Source organism: Amblyomma mixtum, chromosome 1, assembly GCF_055824585.1.
Source record: "Amblyomma mixtum isolate Tamu chromosome 1, ASM5582458v1, whole genome shotgun sequence".
In the NCBI taxonomy this organism is placed as follows: Eukaryota; Metazoa; Arthropoda; class Arachnida; order Ixodida; family Ixodidae; genus Amblyomma; species Amblyomma mixtum.
In genome coordinates, this window is record NC_143012.1 from 286,475,574 (window position 1) to 286,498,440 (window position 22,867).

Consider the following 22,867-nt stretch of genomic DNA (forward strand, 5'->3'; position numbering starts at 1 on the left):
TTATCGAGGCTCGCGGCGAAATTCTCGGCTGGGTAGCGTAGTGTAGCTCTCGCTACAAACCGCACCTCTTCTGCAGCGTGAGTACTATTTGAAGTCATATAGTGCGCACAGTACTTGCACCCCAAAAGTCAGATTTTCAAGAACTGTGCTACAATAGGGGCGCTCTGAGCAGCCTCTCACATTAGTTGATTTCCTAAATCAGCTTTCCGCTCCCAGTAGACACATATCTCAGAGGTTTCTTGTGCTTTCCAGTGAGAGTACATGTAAATTACATTCAAATACGAATACTCGCGTGCACGCACTTAACGCGATAAACCGGAAAATTTTGTTTTTATGCATGCGTTTTCAAGGCACATAAGTATTTGTTGTCCCGAATTCTCCGTAAACGACACTGGTGTGTGTAAATCTTAAAACGCTTTCCAATAATTTGGCGGACGGAGTTGTATAGAAGCTTTCAATTAAATTGATTCGTCCTCCCCTCTGGATGCTGCGGACTATGAATCACACACTTTTTGAGAGCAGCTGAATTGAGTTACCTCAACTGAATTCGCGTGTTTCATCACACAGCATAATGTGATAAGATTGCTCTCTACTCCTAGAGAAAGGAGTGTTTTTTAAGCATGAAATGCTTTTAGCTCCCGTTGTCGGCAGTGTGGTGACGTCACGCCGAGACCGAGAGCCATCATCCGGGCACTGAAATCCACTCATCCGGGCACTGAATTCCAGTCATCCGGGCACTGAAATCCACTCATCCGGGCACTGAATTCCAGTCATCCGGGCACTGAAATCCACTCATCCGGGCACTGAATTCCAGTCATCCGGGCTCTGAAACGAGAACATCCGGGCACCGTACGAGACTTAACGAGATTTAACGAGACTCTCTAAGCCCTCCTACGCGACCGGCATGCAAGCGCCGGTTGGTCTCCTAACGAGACAAAAAATAACTGCTGCCAGTGCCTTCTCAATGTTTATCAAGATATCAGTGGAGCTGTGGGTTTGATAATGCACGGAATTATAATTTCCGATTTCTAATAACGCGTGCAAAAAGCACATAAATGCCACGTTACACTTCGTTGTCATACGTGATCTCTTAGGGGCTTCGCGCATCGAAGCAAAGGCGCACAGGGGCCCGGGGCAGAAGCGCTGCGTTCAAAGGGCAAGGCATCGCGCCGAACGGGTGGTGGCGTTCCTCCCTTCCTTTACGGTGCGGTTCGGGTGTCCACCGAGATGGCAGAGAATTACTGCGCCATTTCTTTTCCTCAAAAAACCTTGCGTTCAAATGGCAAGGCATCGCGCTGAACGGGTGGTGGCGTTCCTCCCTTCCTGTACGGTGCGGTTCGGGTGTCCACCGAGATGACATTAGGCCCGTAAACATTTCATGCTTACTCTACTCTCGTTTACGGGAGAGGCATTGGATTGGATTGGAAAACTTTATTCACCGGCAAAAAGTGATTTAAGGTGAGTTCTTGGTCGCGCTAGATGGCCGTCAGCCCGTGGCTTACGGCGACCTCGTTGGCTCGCTCCACTGCCCGGAGTTGGATCCCCGGGTCGGAGCTGAGCAGCACGGCCTCCCACTGCTCGGAAGTTAGGAGCTGAATTAGGTCCGGGGGAGGTGGATCCTCTGGACAGTTCCACAGGATGTGGTCTAGTGTGGCTCTGTCGCCGCACTTGTTACATTGGGGGGAGTATTGTCCGGGGTACATGAGCGAAAGTACCGCCGGGTTCGGGTGGGAATGGGTTTGCAAGCGACGCCAGGTGGTCTCCTGGCTCTTCGTGAGCGATTTATGCGGTGGAGGGAAGATGCGTCTTTCGAGGCGAATGTGGTGTGTTATGTCGTGAAACGAGTTCAGGCCATCCCTCGAGAAACTCGAGTCAGAGGAGCCCACTGCCCGGCCGACGAAACCTCGGGCGTAATCGTGGGCTGCCTCGTTCCCCGGGTTGCCCGAGTGGGCTGGAACCCATAACAACTCGATCTCCCTAGTGGGGGTGTGGCGGGTGCTTTTGAGGATTTGGAGGGAGATGGGGGAGACACGGCCCCTCGCAAAGTTGCGTATGGCTGCTTTGGAATCGCTGAAAATAATGTCAGCTGATGTGTTGGCTATGGCTAATGCAATTGCCGCTTCCTCCGCCGTCTCGGAGGAGGTGGTGTGTATCGTGGCGGCTGTTAGGGGCGAACCGGTCCCGGTCACTGCGCCTATCGCGTACGCTTTGTCAGGTGTTAGATATTCCGCCGCGTCCACGTAAGCGGCCGCGGGGTAGTTCTTGTATTTGGCGTGTAAGGCGCGGGCTCTCGCCTTGCGCCTTCCCTCGTGGTGCGTAGGGTGCATGTTCTTAGGTAGGGGTTTGACAGTGAGCATTCTGTGTACTTCGGGGAAGAGTTGTTTCGAGTCCTCGGTTAGGGGTTCGGCGTTTATCTTTATACGGTGCAGGATGGCCCTACCTGCCTTGGATCGCGTGAGACGTGCATACTGGGAAGTGAGGTGTGCTTCGCACAGTTCGGGTAGCGTGTTGTTTATGCCAAGGGCTAGCAATCTGTCGGTAGGTGTGTTGTGCGGTAGACTGAGCGCTGTCTTGTAAGCTTGACGGATGAGGCACTCTATCTTGATCTTTTCCGCTTGATAGAGGTGCAGGTACGGTAGAGTGTACACGAACCTACTGATGACGAATGCTTGGATCAGTCGGCAGAGGTCGTTCTCCCTCATGCCGCGTCTCTTGTTTGCTATTCGTCGTATGAGCCGGGTGGTTTGATTGACCGTGGCGGTCAGTTTGCCTATCGTTTTGCTATTCCTGCGGTTGCTCTCAATGAGCATCCCGAGAATTCTAATGGTAGATACTTCCTTGATAGGGTGTCCTCCTACATTTATGTGTAGTGAAGGTGGGGGTGCCTGGCCTGTGAGGCTGCCTCTCGGTCTGTCTCTGAGCACAAGCAATTCTGATTTAGGATGCGAGCATTCGAGCCCCGCGCCAGAGGCATGCGACTCGATTACGTTGACGGCCTCCTGCAGCTTCTCCTCTATTTGGCCGTCACTGCCCGTGGACATCCACAGGGTGATGTCGTCCGCGTATAAGCTGTGTTGTAGACCCTCGATTGCAGCCAGTTTCGGGGGTAGCGTGATTAGGGAGAGGTTGAATAGGAAGGGCGAGAGGACCGAGCCTTGCGGCGTGCCTCTGCTTCCTAGGGGGATGGGATCGGACGTGAGACCTCCGAGCGATAGCTCAGCCGTTCTCTCCGAGAGGAAAGAGCGAACGTAATTGAACGTTCTCTCCCCTGGGTCGAAGCGCGAGAGGTTCGTGAGAATGGCTTCGTGTGAAACGTTGTCGAAGGCCTTTTTTAGGTCTAAACCTAAGATGGCCTTCGTGCCTTTCCTGTATGAAGGGTCTAGGACGTCTCTCGAGAGTTGGAGCATGACGTCTTGCGTGGATAGGTTTGCTCTGAATCCTACCATCGTGTGTGGGATGAGGTCGCGGTCCTCCGCGTAGCTTTGTAGCCTGTTGAGGATAACGTGCTCCATGAGCTTTCCCACGCACGATGTTAAGGGTATGGGGCGGAGGTTTTCTATAGAGAGTTTTTTGCCTGGTTTCGGGATGAATGTGACCCTGGCGTGTTTCCATACCTGCGGGATCTCGCCTTCCCTCCAGTACGAATTCATCAAGTCTGTCAGTGCCGTCACCGACGTCAGGTCTAAGTTTCTGAGTGTCTTATTGGTTACTCCATCTGGTCCCGCCGCAGAGGTGGTGCGGAGTTTGCCGAGTGCAAACCACACTTCGGCGTCCGTGATGTCCGCGTCTAGGGTCTCGTTGGGGAGTCCCTCGTACGCGGGAAGCGGGTCTGTGTGTGACGTGTTAAGGTAACGGTTTCGCAGGTCTGCAAGCAGCTCTGCGTTCGTGCCTTGGTGTTGGTGTATGAGCTGTGCAAGTTGATCACGCTGTGTGGACTTCGTCTGCGTGGGATCTAGCAGGTGCCGGAGCAGGAGCCATGTTTTCTTGCTTCCCAGTTGTCCGGTTAGATTGTCGCAGATCTGTCCCCATTGTTGTTTCTCCAGTTCTAGCGTGTACGCTTCGATCTGTCTTTCTAGCTGCGCTGCTCGGCGTCTGAGCTGTCTGTTGTGACGCTGGGTCTTCCAGCGTTTGAGTATGCTGGCGTTCGCCTCCCACATGTGCAGGAGTTTCATGTCCGTGGTTTGATGTGGGTCCGTGGTTTGTGTGTCTACCGTGGTGGCTGAGACGTCCTCTTTGAGCGTGCGAGTCCACTCAGCGAGGTCGTCTATGTGCGTGGGTGCGGTTTGTTCCCGGAGGCGTCTGAACTTGTCCCAGTCAGTGATTCTGGTGCGCGCGGGTGGGGGTTTGTGTGGCGTGGTATTAAAAGTCGTGGATACGATGTAGTGGTCGCTGCCTAGCGTGTGTCCGGTGTTTGACCATTGCGCTTCGCGCACGTTTTTGCTCAGGGTGAGGTCTGGCAATGTATCCGCACTAACACTATTGCCGATTCGCGTCACCGCTTGTGGGTCGTTTAGAATGGTGAGACCTAAGTTTTGGATTGTCTGCCACAGCCTAGTGCCTTTGGGGTTGGTATTGCGATAACCCCAAGCCGAGTGGTGAGCGTTAAAGTCGCCCACTACTAATAGTTGTGCTCTGGCAGCCAAGCGCGTGACTTTTTGGAGGAGGTCAGGAATTCCCGGCCCCCTGTCTTTTGGCGAGCTGTACAGATTCAGTACGAAGAGGTTGGCATCCCCCTTCTTTCTGGGTACGATTTCGAGGAGCGTGTATTGCGCACTCGAACTATCTATGGTGTGTTGGATCGCGGTTATGTTCCTTTGGACCAGCGTCGCAGTGACCGGGGCTAGCGTCGCCGTCGAGTCTGCAGGGGTGAAGGCTTTAAAGCCCGGTAATTTGACCGGGCTATTGGATTCCTGGAGCGCTATAATGTCCGGCTTGTTTGCCGAGTGTTGAATGTGAAGCTGCAGGTTGCCCCGCTTGTTGCGGAACCCCCTGCAGTTCCACTGCCATACGTTAATTTGCTGCTGCCGAGGGGCCATGTTGCGGCAGTTGGGGAGTTAGTGTTTGAGATGGGTTTGGGCTGGGTGGGAGTGGGAGTCTAGCTTCAACGGCCGTCAAGCGGTCCGAGAATTGTTGAAAGACTTCATTTAGTCTGAGCGCAAATCTGGCCTCAAACGCCGCGAATCTCAAGTCTAACTCGGCGTTGAGTGCGGATTTGATAATCTCTTCCGAGGCAGTAATCTTTGCGCTGACTTTGTCCATTATGGTGAGTTTGGCTTTGGGTTGCGGTTCCTCCTCATGGGAGGCTTCGGCGGTGCGTTTCTGACCTGCTTCCACTTCAGTGGGGGCTGGGCGTTTAAGGCTGGCGGGCGCGTCGAGTTCCATCGCTTTTGTGGGAGAGCTCGGTGTTTGCGTCTGCGGTTTGCGCGTGGGCGTCTGCTGTAAGGGTGGTTGAGGTGTAGGTTTGCTTAAGGGGGTTAGATTGGGTGTAGGTTGGAGACGGTTTTTAAGTTCTGCCATTTCTCGACGCATGGATGCAATTACCTCCTCTAATGTATGTATTTTGCCTAACAGCTCCTGTTCCCGAGCAGTGGCTTTGGAGGCCATGGCCGCCCAGCTCACCTGTTTTCCGGAGCGGCTGCTGCTTCTGTCGGAGCGGCTGTAGTCGGCGTTCCTTCGGCTGGCACTCGAATCTCTACTTGAACCGAGCGGTGGATAGGATGTCGATCGGTCGCGGGACTTGCTCTGCTTGCGCTCCTTCGGCGTTTGATTGGAGCGTTCCTTGGAGCGGGACTTGCGAAATTGCAGCTGCTGGTCCGGTTGGGGGGTGGAGCTAGCGTCTTGTTCGTTCTTAGACGGCTGGTGCGGGCGCTTGATGAAGCGGTGTTTGCAGTTCCTCCCGCCCGTCATGTGGGAGCCGTTGCAAACGATGCATTTGGCCGTGCATTTGGGTTCTTCGCCTTCGGATGGGGCTGGGTGGTTCTCGCCGCATCTGCGGCATAGATGCGTCGCAGGTTTGGGACACACGTCGGTGCGATGGCCCGTCTTGCGGCAGTTAAAGCACGTCTCAACGCGGCTGTGGAAGGGGAAGCAATTGAAGAGGCCTGCCCTGAAGCATATCGAGCGGGGGACTTTGCTTCCGGCGAAGGTGATCACGATAGAGGTCGACCTGCCGAGGCGGCGGGCCGCCACCACGGGAATGTCCGGGTTATAATCGAGGAAGCCGTTGATGATCTCTTCGGGCGTCTCGTTCCAATAGGCGTTATATATGATGCCCTTTACGGACTCGTCTGGCGGTGGGATGTATGCGGCCATGTCGTACATTTGGTCACCCAGCTTGAGAGATTTGAGGTTGACGTAAACCAGGACTCTGGTCTTTACGGGGGTGCTGATGGTAAACGTGTTGTTGATGGGGTTGATACGGATGCGATCATGGGCTGTTGCCTCTTGATGCGGGAGGTTGAGTTCACGGCAAACTGCCGCGTGTATAACTTGTGGGCTTATGGTGCGTAGAGCCAGGCTACCTCGGGGTCTGACAACGACTTTATATTCGTCTGTCGGCAGGCGGGGAAGCGGCGGCTGCTTGCGTTTCGGTGGCGATGTCTTCTGTTTAAGCGTTGACTTAGACTTGTCCGTGGACGGGGGGGGGGGGGGGGGGGGGGGGGGGGGGGGGGGGCGCCGACAGCGACGCTGCGCTCCTGCGTCGACGGCGTTCCCTTGGCGTCGCGGGCGTTCTTCCCGGCGTTCGGGCCGGTGCGTCGATATCGGTCGTGAAGCCTAGTGATGAGCTCCCAGTTCTTGTCGGCAAGCTGGTCTGGGGTAGCGTCTTCACCTACTATGGTGTATTCCATTGCAGCGTTCAGGATGCCGGGCTCCATGACTGCGGCGGCGGTGGGGAACCCCGGCGGCTCCCGGCTCCGCGGCCCGCGCTAGACCTAGCGTTAGGCCTAGTCAGGTGGGGCACGGAGAGGCGGTAAAAGCCCTGAAAGCGGGCTAAATTCGGGAGTCTCCGGGCCAAAAGTGGTGTCGGTGGGAGCGGACCACTTTCACTGACCTTTTGGGACGAGGCACGGGGCCGTAGGTTGAAAAGAATCGCCAAAGGCGGGCTGTTAAACCGGAGCTCATGCGACGCGCGTCCACACGGCTCGGCGGCTCCTGGCGTTCCTCTACGGGAGAGGCAAAGTTTTAAGCATGAAATGCTTTTAGCTCCCGTTGTCGGCAGTGTGGTGACGTCACGCCGAGACCGAGAGCCATCATCCGGGCACTGAAATCCACTCATCCGGGCACTGAATTCCAGTCATCCGGGCGCTGAAATCCACTCATCCGGGCACTGAATTCCAGTCATCCGGGCACTGAAATCCACTCATCTAGGCACTGAATTCCAGTCATCCGGGCACTGAAATCCACTCATCCGGGCACTGAATTCCAGTCATCCGGGCTCTGAAACGAGAACATCCGGGCACCGTACGAGACTTAACGAGATTTAACGAGACTCTCTAAGCCCTCCTACGCGACCGGCATGCAAGTGCCGGTTGGTCTCCAAACGAGACAAAAAATAACTGCTGCCAGTGCCTTCTCAATGTTTATCAAGATATCAGTGGAGCTGTGGGTTTGATAATGCACGGAATTATAATTTCCGATTTCTAATAACGCGTGCAAAAAGCACATAAATGCCACGTTACACTTCGTTGTCATACGTGATCCGGGGGAGAAGCGCTCCGTTCAAAGGGCAAGGCATCGCGCCGAACGGGTAGTGGCGTTCCTCCCTTCCTTTACGGTGCGGTTCGGGTGTCCACCGAGATGGCAGAGAATTACTGCGCCATTTCCTTTCCTCAAAAAACCTTGCGTTCAAATGGCAAGGCATCGCGCTGAACGGGTGGTGGCGTTCCTCCCTTCCTGTACGGTGCGGTTCGGGTGTCCACCGAGATGACATTAGGCCCGTAAACATTTCATGCTTACTCTACTCTCGTTTACAGGAGAGGCAGAGATTTTTTAAGCATGAAATGCTTTTAGCTCCCGTTGTCGGCAGTGTGGTGACGTCACGCCGAGACCGAGAGCCATCATCCGGGCACTGAAATCCACTCATCCGGGCACTGAATTCCAGTCATCCGGGCACTGAAATCCACTCATCCGGGCACTGAAATCCACTCATCCGGGCACTGAAATCCACTCATCCGGGCACTGAAATCCACTCATCCGGGCACTGAATTCCAGTCATCCGGGCTCTGAAACGAGAACATCCGGGCACCGTACGAGACTTAACGAGATTTAACGAGACTCTCTAAGCCCTCCTACGCGACCGGCATGCAAGCGCCGGTTGGTCTCCAAACTGCTGCCTCAAAAAAAATAACTGCTGCCAGTGCCTTCTCAATGTTTATCAAGATATCAGTGGAGCTGTGGGTTTGATAATGCACGGAGTTATAATTTCCGATTTCTAATAACGCGTGCAAAAAGCACATAAATGCCACGTTACACTTCGTTGTCATACGTGATCCGGAGGAGAAGCGCTGCGTTCAAAGGGCAAGGCATCGCGCCGAACGGGTGGTGGCGTTCCTCCCTTCCTTTACGGTGCGGTTCGGGTGTCCACCGAGATGGCAGAGAATTACTGCGCCATTTCCTTTCCTCAAAAAATCTCTGCCTCTCCCGTAAACGAGAGTAGAGTAAGCATGAAATGTTTACGGGCTTAATGTCATCTCGGTGGATACCCGAACCGCACCGTACAGGAAGGGAGGAACGCCACCACCCGTTCAGCGCGATGCCTTGCCATTTGAACGCAAGGTTTTTTGAGGAAAGGAAATGGCGCAGTAATTCTCTGCCATCTCGGTGGACACCTGAACCGCACCGTAAAGGAAGGGAGGAACGCCACCACCCGTTCGGCGCGATGCCTTCCCTTTGAACGCAGCGCTTCTCCCCCGGATCACGTATGACAACGAAGTGTAACGTTGCATTTATGTACTTTTTGCACGCCTTATTAGAAATCGGACATTATAATTCCGTGCATTATCAAACCCACAGCTCCAATGATATCTTGATAAACATTGAGAAGGCACTGGCAGCAGTTACTTTTTGTCTCGTTTGGAGACCAACCGATGCTTGCATGCCGGTCGCGTAGGAGGGCTTAGAGAGTCTCGTTAAATCTCGTTAAGTCTCGTACGGTGCCCGGATGTTCTCGTTTCAGAGCCCGGATGACTGGAATTCAGTGCCCGGATGAGTGGATTTCAGTGCCCGGATGAGTGGATTTCAGTGCCCGGATGACGGGAATTCAGTGCCCGGATGATGGGAATTCAGTGCCCGGATGAGTGGATTTCAGTGCCCCGATGAGTGGATTTCAGTGCCCGGATGATGGCTCTAGGTCTCGGCGTGACGTCACCACACTGCCGACAACGGGGGCTAAAAGAATTTCATGCTTAAAAAATCTCTCCCTCTCCCGTAAACGAGAGTAGAGTAAGCATGAAATGTTTACAGGCCTAATGTCATCTCGGTGGACACCCGAACCACACCGTACAGGAAGGGAGGAACGCCACCACCCGTTCAGCGCGATGCCTTGCCATTTGAACGCAAGGTTTTTTGAGGAAAGGAAATGGCGCAGTAATTCTCTGCCATCTCGGTGGACACCCGAACCGCACCGTAAAGGAAGGGAGGAACGCCACCACCCGTTCGGCGCGATGCCTTGCCCTTTGAACGCAGCGCTTCTCCCCCGGGCCCCTGTGCGTCTGCGCGGCTTTGCTTCGATGCGCGAAGCCCCTAAGAGATCGCGTATGAGAACGAAGTGTAACGTGGCACTTATGTGCTTTCTGCACGCGTTATTAGAAATCGGAAATTATAATTCCGTGCATTATCAAACCCACAGCTCCACTGATATCTTGATAAACATTGAGAAGGCACTGGCAGCAGTTATTTTTTGTCTCGTTTGGAGACCAACCGGCGCTTGCATGCCGGTCGCGTAGGAGGGCTTAGAGAGTCTCGTTAAATCTCGTTAAGTCTCGTACGGTGCCCGGATGTTCTCGTTTCAGAGCCCGGATGACTGGAATTCAGTGCCCGGATGAGTGGATTTCAGTGCCCGGATGACTGGATTTCAGTGCCCGGATGACTGGAATTAAGTGCCCGGATGACTGGAATTCAGTGCCCGGATGAGTGGATTTCAGTGCCCGGATGAGTGGATTTCAGTGCCCGGATGAGTGGATTTCAGTGCCCGGATGATGGCTCTCGGTCTCGGCGTGACGTCACCACACTGCCGACAACGGGAGCTAAAAGCATTTCATGCTTAAAAACCTTGCGTTCAAATGGCAAGGCATCGCGCTGAACGGGTGGTGGCGTTCCTCCCTTTCTGTACGGTGCGTTTCGGGTGTCCACCTAGATGACATTAGGCCCGTAAACATTTCATGCTTACTCTACTCTCATTTACGGGAGAGGCACAGATTTTTTCGTTATCTCACCTGGAACTAGAATAGAATATATTCGTATTCATATATTGTTGGTATAGAGCAAGTGTCATGCCATGTTTCATAGAAAACAGTTTCAACAAAGGGACAAAGAGCACCCATTGAAATGCAATCCTGTCTTGAGCAAGCGATCGAAAGATGGCGCAAACTTCCGATGTCCCATATTTCTGGGCATGTGCAGTCAGCAGCAATCACATTGTCTTCAGGTGGTGAGATTTCCGAAGTGAGGTACCAGCTTACACAACCACAAATCATTAGTTAAGCACAAGCGCATAAATTCCGCGAAAAGGCTCAATCTGATGTACTGTATAAAAGTCGACTTCCATACGACTACAAAGAATGGCCAAGAGCCCCCGATATCCGTCCCCTTAAGCTGTATCTTATAAAGAGAGAAAATGTGGCAGGCTCCACGGGATTGCCTTGCGTCCACGGCTCCCACCCCGTGTCTAACGTGTAGATCTCCCTCGACTGAGGCATAGCAGCGCGGCAGCTTGAAACGGGACTCCTTCCGATGGCGTTGAGTTTGCCAACATCAGGCTATCTATCACGAACGTGCCCCGCCGTATTCCCACTTCTGCGGATTGCGTTCGCGCGCGGGAAGGAGAACTTGCCCAAAGTTCCCTGCCACCCCTCTGCTCGCCAGCCTTCCGGCAACCCCGCGAAAGCAACGACACTGGGAGAGACTTTCCCCGCTTCATTCCTGTGCAGTCTGGAAGCCCGCCCGCCCGGCCCCTTTTCTTTCTTCCGGCCCATACGCTTTCTTTTTTCTTCATTGGCGCTTCTGCTGTTGGCATTCAAGCGGTCTTGTGTATAAATGCCTCCCGGAAAGAGGAGTAAGTGAACCTCAATGGCAGTGCAGTTTTATCTTCAGTCGTAGTGGGGGCGTAACCGCGCTGTAGCCAGCGCAATTCTATCTTTCACATCGGACTTCACGTGCCTCGGTACTGGGTCTCCCCGCGAGCATTGAATGTACACCCGACCGCGCAAACAGAGGAGGCCCAGCGGGGTTACTCGCTCCACTATACTATGCACACATGCGCTGCTCGTCGTTATTTACAGTGAGGTGTTTTTGAGCCAACGGCCATCGAAGGCGCAAGAGGTTGTGTTATTGGCTTCGGTTGATAACCGAATCTCGCCGCCCCTTTCATTGTAAAGTGGCAGTCGTGTGGATTGAGGTTGGCGACAAAAAAAAAATAAAAATGATTGCCCGCTGCCTATTGTTTACTCAGGTGCTTGAGTGCTTGAGATAAGCAGTTGATTTACTTTATGCCTTAACAGATTAGGTGCACTAAATTTTTTCCTACTTCAATGCTTCCATGGCGGCGGACATTGAGGGGGACGAATTATACACAGACTGTGGCTCTGCCTTAAAGTTGCATTGCTCGATTTGCTCGCTTTCCCTAGAGGGCAGAATCCTCCCGCCTGCTTCTTGAGCAAAGAAGGGGACGCGATATCCTAAAAGCAAAAGGGGGGGGGGGGGGGGGGGGAGCCTTCGAACTTTAGTGAAGTACCATCTATCTTTTTATCTAAATTACTAGGGCAAATCAGCGGCACAAATGATGAAGTACGTCATGAAGTACGCGTGCAGCTTATTAACGATGACTCACAAGAGCAACATCTCATAGAGGATTTGATACCCGAGACTACCACTGCAATCAATCACGCGAAAGACCTACCGCGGTGGCTCAGTGGCTACCACTACCACTGCAAGTCTCCTCAGTGAAAATGGCACAACATGAACACGGCCAAGTTTCAAAACCACTGCGAAGCAAAGAAACAAATATTGAAGGTTCAGAACACTGCCCACGTGGTGTACTTTTGCGCGCTTACAGAATTGCTCCTGGTTCGACAGCTGATCTTAAGACCTGAAACGTGTCACGCAGGAACGCGCGACAACAACGACTTCGTTATGTGCAACCTACGAAGTGCAGTACGAAGAATGAAGAAAGGCAATGGTTTGGTTCCTCTGCTTGGTTATAGCTGCTAACAGGAGCAGAGGGATTCGAAAGTAAGAGCGGTGCATCGCTTTGTAATCCATTTTGCTGAGGAAAACGCTGCACGCTGTTTAGCGTGACTGATGCGTCAGTGCTTTACTCCCGAGTACAACGAGCGTAAAACAAAAAAAAAATAAGAGGAGATGATTCAGGCTCGTTAGTCCGACGACAGAGGCCTTAATGGGCAGTGTCAGGAAGCAGATCCCTCGACCACTCTTCCAGCCTAGGAGGAACAGGTTGAGGAGCTGGAGACAACGGCCGCCTCTCTCCAAAAATTGAGCTCCGCATCTGCGAAAATGGGGGCCACTGTTGTCTGCCTGCCGCCGCCGAAAGGGGCTCGCGCGCAACCAAAACAAGCGGGGGAGAGCAGGTTGAGAGTTCCCTTGCACCCAGCCTCACGCTCTGGCCGCAAGCGACGCCACATGGCCAGCGCTGGAGCCGGCAGTGAAGAATGCCGCCTCTGTCTCGAACGCTGGACTGGCCTTTTTTTGGACACGACTCCTGGGCGGCAGTCGCTCACGGGTGGCAAGGCGCTCAGTGGCCCGGGCGTTCCGCGCTTGTGACGTAAATGTGAGCTTTTAGGGAGGGGAAAAAAAAAACAAGGTCTTCTGAAGCGAAAAGCAAGTGCGGCCCAGCGGAATATTTACGGGAGTGTGGATTATTGCTGCAGATTTGGTGAGTGTCATAACTTCTTTGCTGCGGAATGTTTGACTGTAGTTCGACCCGTTTATAAAGAACCTGACGCCCGTTCGAATTGCGTTCGTTGTATCCGATATTCGTGGTAAGTGGCCCTCCCATAATGCAGTCAGAGTCTGAAAAAACTGGAGCCTATTTCTTGAAAAGTCCGTTATGTTCAAGTGCTTCTTCAAAAAGTAGTGCCTGCGACAGCACCTTCCGAGCTCTACAGTGCGGACGTGCTCCTCGCCGAGAGTCTTGCTGCTGACGAGTTTTTCGGGATGCTATGTGACTAACCACGACTGAAGTGTCCACGGTAACTGGTGGCACCTCTACCTCCTCGCTGTCGTCGCCATGGAATTACTGGCAGTCGGAAAGTGCTCGTATTTAACCTGCTATGACAGTGCATGGCTCTGCGATTTTGGAGTCGTGATCCGCACCAAAGAAACCGCCCCAGGTGATGTCACCTCTAGCCAGCTGTGCACCAACTACGAATGTCCACAAATTCATAGTTGTGTGGTCGCGTGGATGATCGAAAGTGTCTTCCAATGTTGGTGAGCACATAAACACACCATTACGTGCGCAATTCATGATTCACTGCGCAGAGAGTTTGTTCTCTAGGGTCTTAATCCTTTCCACTGCAACGAACAGACTCGAGCCGCGTTGTCGGCAGCTGGTTGATCTGTTGCTATCCGCAGCATGCCCCGCATGACTCTAAGCCGATAGGACACCTTCAGGTAGTGAATGATGCCCATGTCCAACGAAAGAACCTTCCACGTCGCGTCGGGTTGCAGAAGTTGATTATGAGTGGCTGCTCCAATGTGGCGTAAGCTTTTCTTTTTGCAGTCGAACTTGGTAAGTAGTCCACCATCTTACTATAGGCGTCATTGTTACCCTTTGACTCGCGGGATGAAACAGCACTGAAGCCTCCGGCAATTGACTAAGTTGTTGCGACGCAGCGACAAATCAAGCAGCAAACGTGCGCGCAAAATGTATCGCTTGTACTGTTTGCTCTCGGCGTGCGCTAGCTCGTGCATAGTAGCAGCAGTAGCGACGCGGAAAGTAAAGAACCGATTCGGCAGGCGACGCATACCACATGCCCGGCTCGACCAATATGGCACGTCACTTTGCTGGCATTAAGACGATGCTGTCATTTAGCACTGATTCGAATGTGAAAAACAATCTCTGTAGTTTTTTTTTTTTTTTCATTTTTCGGTACACGCATTGCATCTGCTTCTTCTCCTCGTGGGTGATACCAAGCTCTGTGCATGCGCGTTGGCAGCAATACCAACCCGATAATTCTGCGAAGAAATGCGTGCAAGCTAAGTCGCAGGTTGGCATGCGTGCGCTGGTTTACGACGGTAGCAGTATCGGGATATGAAAAATTGAAACAACGAAATGAGTGATGCCACCAAGAGCGTTGGCACTGCTGAAGAACAGCTGTTTTGCCCGTGACAGTACTTTCTTGAACGCCCTCACTGATACTACAGAGCGACGTGATGAGTTCCTGATAAAAAGTCAATGATTTCAGTCATTACACTCGTCAGGTATTTCTGGTTACTTTTGAGTTCAGTTTCTGATGTAATGTTGATTGATATTGGCCACCGAGTTTCTGGTTAAGACATGATGTGTTTTTTTTCTTTTTCTGTTGGGATTCTCATTAATTTCTCTTGCATACATGCTGAATTCATGGTACATTTCAGACTGGTTTATGATGCACTTAAACTAGCCTTAAAACGAACAAAAAAAATTCCCTGAATTCCAATTTTTTTAACGGCTCTTTATCATCACACAGAAACCACTGCGCTGAAGCTCTCTTACATATAAACATCCACTGAACTATTCTATGTGCTGCTTTCGCTGAAACGAGGAACAGTACGGGTCTATAATCTGCCAATCATTGCTGCAAACAGCTTCCGTCGGCCCTCTGAAAAGAGCAACTAACAAGATCGAGAATACATTATTTATTTACAGAAAGAGAGAATTGTTGAGGACGTTTTGAAATCATTTTCTTTAGTATTTTCTGTTGAAGCCTCTGCGGGCACGCTCACGTATGTAGTTAGCTATCTGCATATGAAATTAGTCGCCACATTTCGGTCGACCAAGTACAAACCCCAGCCCACATGGTGAACACGGTTTCATCTTCTGGAGGCGAATTCCTGCGATTGCCGCACTCGCGTCCGTGGCTGCCTCTATTCCGCACTACTGGGCTCGGTTCACGCTGGATGAGGTGAGCAAGTGCGCGTGTCGCCGGAGCGGACTATTGAAAAAAGCAACAACTTCGGTTCACATGACGACACCGTCAGCAGGATTCCGCCGCCAACGTTGCTAGCGCTCACAGCACCCTGTATTCGACACGCTCGGCGCGCGCCGCTTTTAGCGGAGGAATTTCTGTAGGCGCGTCACGCGTTTTGGCGCTTGCAGAAAGTAGTCATAGGTGCGGACTTTTCATCAAGCCTGGTGCATTTCTCTTCTGCCCAGCGCCTGTTACGATCAAAAATATGCGCCGGGTGACTCGAGCAGCGTGTAGCGGTCGCTGGGGGCTTTCGCCTGGCGCTGACGCACGCGGGAAAGCAGCCCTGCGTAAACAAACCGACTCGCGGCTCGCGAAAGTTTCCCCCCGTTCTTCTCTCCAGCCGTTCTTGTGGGAGGTGGGAATAAGCGCGGTGATGCTGGCGCCGAACCGCCGATAATTTATTTTTGCACGCGCAGTGTTTATGATGCGTCTGCGCATACCGCCTGGTTAGTACGCCGCAGTATTGGTTGATGAAGCAGAATCACCCCGCGGATATTCGCACGATATTCAGTGCGTGTTTACCCACATCCCAAATTTTTTTACTGATTTCTTTCGCGTAACCGGCGTTCTGTTGACACGATAATGCGTCGCGTAACTGCTGGGGTACAATATTTGACAACTTACAATAAAAACTTGAACGACGCCTCTGGTTGGAGGTTGGACGCCACTGATTTTGTTCAGTTTATAAGAGTGACTTTCCACAATGTAAGATGAACCAGCTATGACACGGCCTCTTACAACCTTTCAGCTTTGCTGATACTAAGTTCAGTTAGCCCTGTTTGTTTCACAAAATTTCCCTTCTTGAAATGTGGGAACTTGATGCCTCAATTCTTGTGAGCGTTTTTGTAAGCCGTTCTAAACGTAGCCTTTTCTGTATGCAACACCTAAAAATGAGTTGATGCCGAAGCATAGTGATCCGGATGCAGAGAAAAGGTAATAAGCGGCTAGCTGTATCTATAAATGCATTACTATATATGAATCGAGTGCAGCACGCTTTTAGTATCAGTCGCCGATATCATTTTCAGGACTGTGCGCCTGGAGAAGCCCAAATGGAAGGTTCCTTCCAACTGTTTATCCAAAACTCTCTCGAAAACCTCCCTGTCTGCGCCCAACAAGCTTCCCGTTTGCACCAGCGCGAAGCTTTTTGCGCGTCCCTGCTAACTAAATTATCTTCCTGCCCTGGATTCATTCTGTCACTCTTACCACTACTCGTTGCCAAAGATGCATCACCATCACGACAACCAACTCATTTCTGCAGTCTAATAGTAAAAATCAATGTTTGCTGAGGGCTTTTACGGGATAACTCTTGCATGCCATTTAGTAAGTTAACTACCGGCTCTCTGTAGTGTTTGAAACCCATGTGACCAGAAGGCTTGTCAAGGTGGCAGTAAAAGCCACATGTATGCGCCAATTCTTCCAAGCCTTCAGGTCAACCGTCGTGACCAGTTCAGATGAAAACAGCCAAGGATGTTTACACGAAAGCTCTATTTCGATTACTGAGGGCGTCGAGTTTGTGAGACAGATTGTGACTTGGTAGGGCGCATGCTCACATCTGATGTCCTTTCTCCGCATCCCACTCCTCTGTTCCCTCTTTCCTTTTTATATCCCCTCTTTCTTTTCCACCCTTTCAGGGTAACCAACCCGAACACCCTTCCCGGCAACCTCCCTGTCTTCCTATTTGTCTCTCTGGTACTCATGGCTTCGGGCTTTTCTTACCAAAGTGCAGAAAACTATTTATTGGTTGACGGGCGTTGCCCAAAGGAGACAGTTGTTCAGCAGCGTTCTGCTGCCCACTGCCGGTTCTTCACTTATTTTTTATGCGAAGCATATTGCTAGAGCTGCCACTCACGCCGTCGGCGTGGGACCCCTAGACGTCACACCACTTGACACCGTGACGTCACACCACGTGACACCGTGACGTCACAGCACATGACACCGTGACGTCACACGACGCGACACCGTGACGTCACACCACGCACCGTGACGCCACACCACGTGACATCGGATGAAAGAGGCGGTCTCCACCTCGCGCCGTCGCCGTGGGACCCCTAGCCGTCACGCCACGTGACACCGTGACGTCGTCGTGACGATGCCATCGCACAGACGCCGGAATGTCCTCGAGCGGCATTCCCGCGCATTTCGAACGCGCGTTCACACTCGGTGTAGGTGAAACGCTCGCTCCACCGGGCAGGCAGACGCGGCTTCCGTGGCAATCCAGGCGCTCACACAACGCGCGTCTCGGGGTTAGTCGGCGTTCCGCTGTAGCCATGCCATTGTCTTCCCCCACGACGAAGGCTTCTAGTGGTTGTATTAAAATGACCAAGTATGCAACCAAGGAAAGCCATGTATTACCAAGCCTAGCCACCAATATGCTTCGCATCTGACTAGGCTTAACCTTAGCTAAGCCTCAGCCATAATTTTTTGCGCTCATTTACGTTCGAAGTTTATGTTCATTTATGCTCGAAATCAATATTTATCGCTTGGAAGCTTCTTATGAAATGTCACAATTATGACGTTATGCTTAAATACTATCTTGTCTTTTTTTTTAAGATAAGAATTTATTGTGCACGAATTGGTTACATAATTTCAGTATATAGGCGAGGGTCCCAAAGTCAAGCGACTGTCACGGGACCTCCGGTAGATTAATACTAACTTGAATAAAAAACAAGCAGAATCACAGACAGGTACAATTAGCAGTAGTAACTATGTTATTTTAAATAAGTAATATTTATATACTGAGAATGAATTAGATTAGCAGGGCAAAAACAAAGAGACAAGCAAAACAAGAAGAAGAACCCACTATAAATAACATTGTACCAAATAAGCAAACAAGGGAAGGGGAATGAGGGGCTCGTTATAATTATGAGAGAAGCCAACAGCCGCATAAACCAAGGACCACATGGGATTTTTTTTTTGCTTCTCTCATAATTGTACAAAATACAGCGTTGTGAAAAGACATATAAAGAAACAATTGAGAATACATGGATACAGTTCTCAAGAAACAAAAAACAAGGTAGAAATTTCTAGCAAATAATTAAAGACAAGAATTTTCTAAAGTTAATATTGAATTTATTACAACATGCCGTACTAGCTCTTACGTTTATAAATTCCGCGCCAAAAACGCACAAGAGCAACAATATCTCAGCCTCACATATTATTCACAGACTGAGGTCACTCCTTGAGTCCAGTTGTCATTACTACAGCGTCGCCAAGTGGCTTCCTCTCCGTTTCACGAGATTTAAAAATTCAGTGTTCTGCTTAACTCGGTCGCTCTGAGCCACACATCCGGTTCGAGTTTTCTCCGCGCGAGCACCTATCCGTTAAAGCACGTGCCAGCTGGCACATTGCAGCTCGAGTGCAAGTTGGAGAGTAGACGCAGGCCCACTCTCCAAGCTGGACGAAACGGGGAGTGGGCAAAACACCTGTGAGCAAGGGCGCTGCCCTTCGAAGGTGTCAAAAAAACCGGTGGAAGTTTAAACGATGCCCTCAGTGCAACCTTCGTTTCGGCGGCCGCCACTCGGCGCGGGTCTCCCAATCGCCCTGGACAGCAGTGCTGGCGCGGCGGCAGAGGGCGCACCTGAGGGAGGAGGAGGAGGAGAAAAAAAGCGGGCCTGTCCTTCTCACTGGCGACAAAAGGAGGCGCCGCTGCTCGACAGCGAGCGGCCACTAATGGGGTCCATTGTGGCACCCAGTGCGGGCACCCTCGCCCATGGAAGCCCCTTCAGCTGCGGCTTCTCCGTGCGACTACACGCGGAAAGATTGCGCCGGGGAGTCCTCCCGCCTGGTATCGAACGATGCAGGTGCTCTTCCCTCTGGCTGACTGCCGGCAAAGTAAAAAAACAACTGCAGCTAGAATGGCACCTGCCCACAGGTAGGACTGTGTGAATGGTATAATGGCTACTTTATGGTTTCATGTAACGGACCAGTATCTCCAAAGACCTTGCATACGACTACTTTGGCGCCTAGAAACCGAAAGATGAACTGGTGGAACTGATTTTAATGATTTCGAGCAGTGTTCTTATTCAAAGTGCATGACCGGACTGTGATCTACAATTAAAAAAAAAAGAACTCTAAATCGTTTTAATGCCTTGGGCAGTGGCATTTACGGGCATAACTGCAAACAAGCGAAAGCTGTGAAAGCAAGCTAATGAACATAATTTCGAAGGGCACAAATAATTTCTAAGGGCATAAACATTTGTTTACATTGTTCTACTGCACTGAACAAAATGCGCCACTGCGTCTGCTTACCGCACCAGTATCCCTCAGTTCAAAATTAATACCAACAAAAGTGCGCTTTAAGTACTTTTCCTGGCCCTGGGACCACCAATACGGCCAACAATCCTAAAGGAGGCCACTCTCACGTCTATAGAATGTTAACGCCCAGGCGCAAAAATGTCCGCGGCATAGATTGATCGCGGCTTAGATTGATTTCATGTTACCTTCCATCAGTCCACCATTTTTCTGCCCTTTTTACCTCGCAGGTATATCTGTTCACCTCATTCTTTATTCATTATACCTACGTCATGATACAACAAGGACCACGTTTCGCTATAAGACTCGTTCATTCATATCGCCATTCTTATTAGCACCAACGATGCATCACCGCTTTGGTGAACACTGAAGCAATGTATTTCACGCTGTTATTTCAACCCCCTGCGCATGCATTATGACTATAGAGGCGAAGCGATTGGCTAATCAGTCACAGTAGCAAACCTAGTGTTCGCAATGCGCCTCCAAAGCCCAAAAATGAATGCCCCTGCCAAGGTTCAGATATAGAAAAAACAAGCCACGAGCTTGCACTCGAGAGGCACCCGACGAAGAGAAATCAGCCAGACCGCCCTCGGTGGCACATGCACGGCTGCCAGCGGCGGCGGCGTCCGTCGAGCGAGGAGCTCGGTGGACGGCCGAGTCGGCGGTGCTGAAACCCGCTTTCCTGGCGTGCTATCCTCCGCCAGCGCCGTCGTATCTCCCCTGCTTCCGGCGGAGGACGCATCGAGGGGCTTCTTCTCCCATCGCCCTCTCCTCCTTTAGCCTTCGCGCTTCCTCGCCTGTTTGTCTCGCTACCTTCGGCTGGTGCACCTCCTCCCCTTCGCCCAAACATCCTCTCCCGACCCTCCTGGATTTGGCGGGGCTTCCAACCTCCGGCGCCCCGAAAGCGCTCTTCCTCTTCCGGTCGGATTGAACTGCTTTATCCGTCCTGGCAGCCTTCGCTTATACGCCGAATTTGATGTCAGCTCGCATCAGGCCGGACAAAGCGAGATGACCCCAGCGAGGAAGAAGGAGCCAATGCGCCGCTTTTGAGCGCTGCCGCCGCTGGCTCTACGCCCTCGCTTTGTCTTCCCCGTCCCCTTCGGCAGCATACAGCCCGTTTCTTGCCAATACGCTCTTGTCTAGCGGTGCTGCGCTACTTATCTAGCGTCTTTTCTTTTTCTATCGTTTCTCTCTTATTTGCACTGAGGAAGCCGACATTCTCGGAGAGTTCGTCGAAAGTGAGCTTTTGTTTCACTCTCGGGGTCGTTTTTCGCCATCTCTTTCTTTCAGTGCCCTTTTCGCACACTTGCCCCGCGTGGGCTCAATGGGCCAACGTTGCAGCAGTGAAATACGTTGTCGAATTACACGCTAGAAATAGTCAGCCGCTAATAAATAAATCGGCATATTTTCTGCTGCTTAATTCCATTCTTAAATCTATGCCAATACAATTCGGACATCACATAGCGCTTCTTGAAACCCTTCCGAAACAGAAACTCAATCGTAACGCACTTCAGCGTGAGAGCAGGTTTGAAGCAAATACAACAATTGCAGAAGTACAGCGTGTAGAAGCGAGCACTGATCATCCACCTCGCCACGCGTGTAATCGCCATTAATTTATACGCGATAGCGTTAAGAAGCTCGCGTCGCAGAAATTCCGGCATAGTCGTCGACGTTGTTGCTCGTGAGCGAAAAAATCCACGAAAACTCCCCAGAGAAGCAACCCAGGAGGCGGGTGGTCCATTTAAGTCACGTGATCTTGGACTCTCATCACAACCTGCCCACTGGATTGTGACAAACTGCGCACCGTGTCAGGTGGCACTTAAGTTAATGATTGGTCACGAGAGGTTGCTGGGAAAAGCAACCTGGGTCTCACAAGTCCCCACCGGTGGCAGCACCTGCACTCGCACGGCAGCGGCGCATCGCCTAACCGCTGCACCACTGCGCCAGGAGTGATATGAGGACTAGCAGCGATGTATGAATATTAAGTATAGATAATCACTAATTTTGCTTATATCGGCATTCACGCATTAGCTATCCTGCCATACCCTCAAGGCGGAACTTTAGCGTCCCCTGCAATCTTTTCTCTGTAGACGCCGCCAGGAGCCAAGACCTTCTGGCCGTCGTTTAGGCGGGGGGCCTATATGCCCTTCAGACTGTTGGCAATAAACGTTTTACAATCCAAAAAATCTGTAGACTCGTGATCATCTGTGTCACAAAAAGAACGCAAGAGTGAGTTTGGATTTTGTTCAAATCCAAACTCAAATTTGAAACCATAATGTAGTGCAGCGTCTATAGGGTGACAGTGACAGTATTGACACTAACTGGAGTCTGCTTCTCTCGCTTTTCTACTGAATAGTTTATTCGCGCTTGCGTGCTCAAAGGAGGTGTCTCAAGAAAGTGACGCGAGTCTTCCTGAGGGTCAGATGATTTTTTCACACGAACGTAGTTGATAACCGGGGTATTTTACAATCAGCAATATAGTGAAGTTCAGTGCAAGGCAAATGCCTCTTCTAATGGCCTTCCTTCTTCTTCCTTTTTAGAGCAGCCGCATCCATGTCTTTTCTGCCCATTTACTATAATCTTCACATCATCTATGCCTCGCACGTCCCAATTAGTTTTTCCTTTGCTCGGTGCCTGCTCTGATACATGGGCATAGCATGTAATGTGCATAGCTGACAATCGGTGGCCTAATGGAATGTTTTAATAATGTCTCTCAACATATTTAACCTTGAGATAAATTTAGTGATGAATGCAGATGTTCTCAATAATTTAATTTTCTGCTTCCTGAGAATATTAATTTACTGTTCCTTTTAATTCGAACAGAAATCTTGTACCGGAGTCTTGAATAATTTAGAGTTTAATGCGTGTGAAAAAAAAATCAGGAAACAGTTCTTTTGTTTGTGTGCTCGTTCAGACAAGGAGTCCGCTAAGTTATGCTAAAGCTCGCAAGTTATTCATGATCGGCTACCTTAGCCAGCAGCTACAAGTAAAGATAAACGGCACAGGAAGCCTGGAAACGTAGTCACGAGCGAAGACTGCTCAAAGAAAGTAAATTGCGTTATTTTGAATTTTAACTAAATGAAGGCCAGTTTTCTTTTCCTTGCGCTTGCCTCTTGAGGGTTCTTACCCTTGATGATATCAAACTTAAACTTTATTGCAACGCAGAGGGGCTTTTTCTGCACGAATACAACGAGAAACTCTGGGCATAAAAC

At 51.1% G+C, this 22,867-nt stretch overlaps 2 protein-coding genes across 5 annotated transcripts in view; one reads left to right on the forward strand and one right to left on the reverse strand.

Moving 5' to 3' along the window:
* Positions 1 to 1,416: 1,416 nt before the first annotated feature.
* On the reverse strand, positions 1,417 to 6,636 carry LOC149371937 (uncharacterized). Its single transcript, XM_089566253.1, has 2 exons — positions 5,620 to 6,636; positions 1,417 to 1,574 (listed from the first exon to the last, which is right to left on the reverse strand). The coding sequence occupies exons 1-2, from the start codon at positions 6,319 to 6,321 to the stop codon at positions 1,476 to 1,478; spliced, it is 801 nt and encodes a 266-aa protein (XP_089422379.1). The 5' UTR covers positions 6,322 to 6,636; the 3' UTR covers positions 1,417 to 1,475.
* Positions 6,637 to 12,932: 6,296 nt separating this feature from the next.
* The window catches only part of Ten-m (teneurin transmembrane protein Ten-m), a 552,868-nt gene continuing 542,933 nt past the window's right edge, over positions 12,933 to 22,867 (forward strand). For 3 of the 4 annotated variants that reach the window (XM_089566254.1, XM_089566255.1, XM_089566256.1), the window contains exon 1: positions 12,933 to 13,108. The gene's annotated coding sequence lies outside the window, so the exon portion shown is untranslated. The remainder of the gene's footprint in view (positions 13,109 to 22,867) is intronic. The other variant, XM_089566257.1, reaches the window with a different exon arrangement.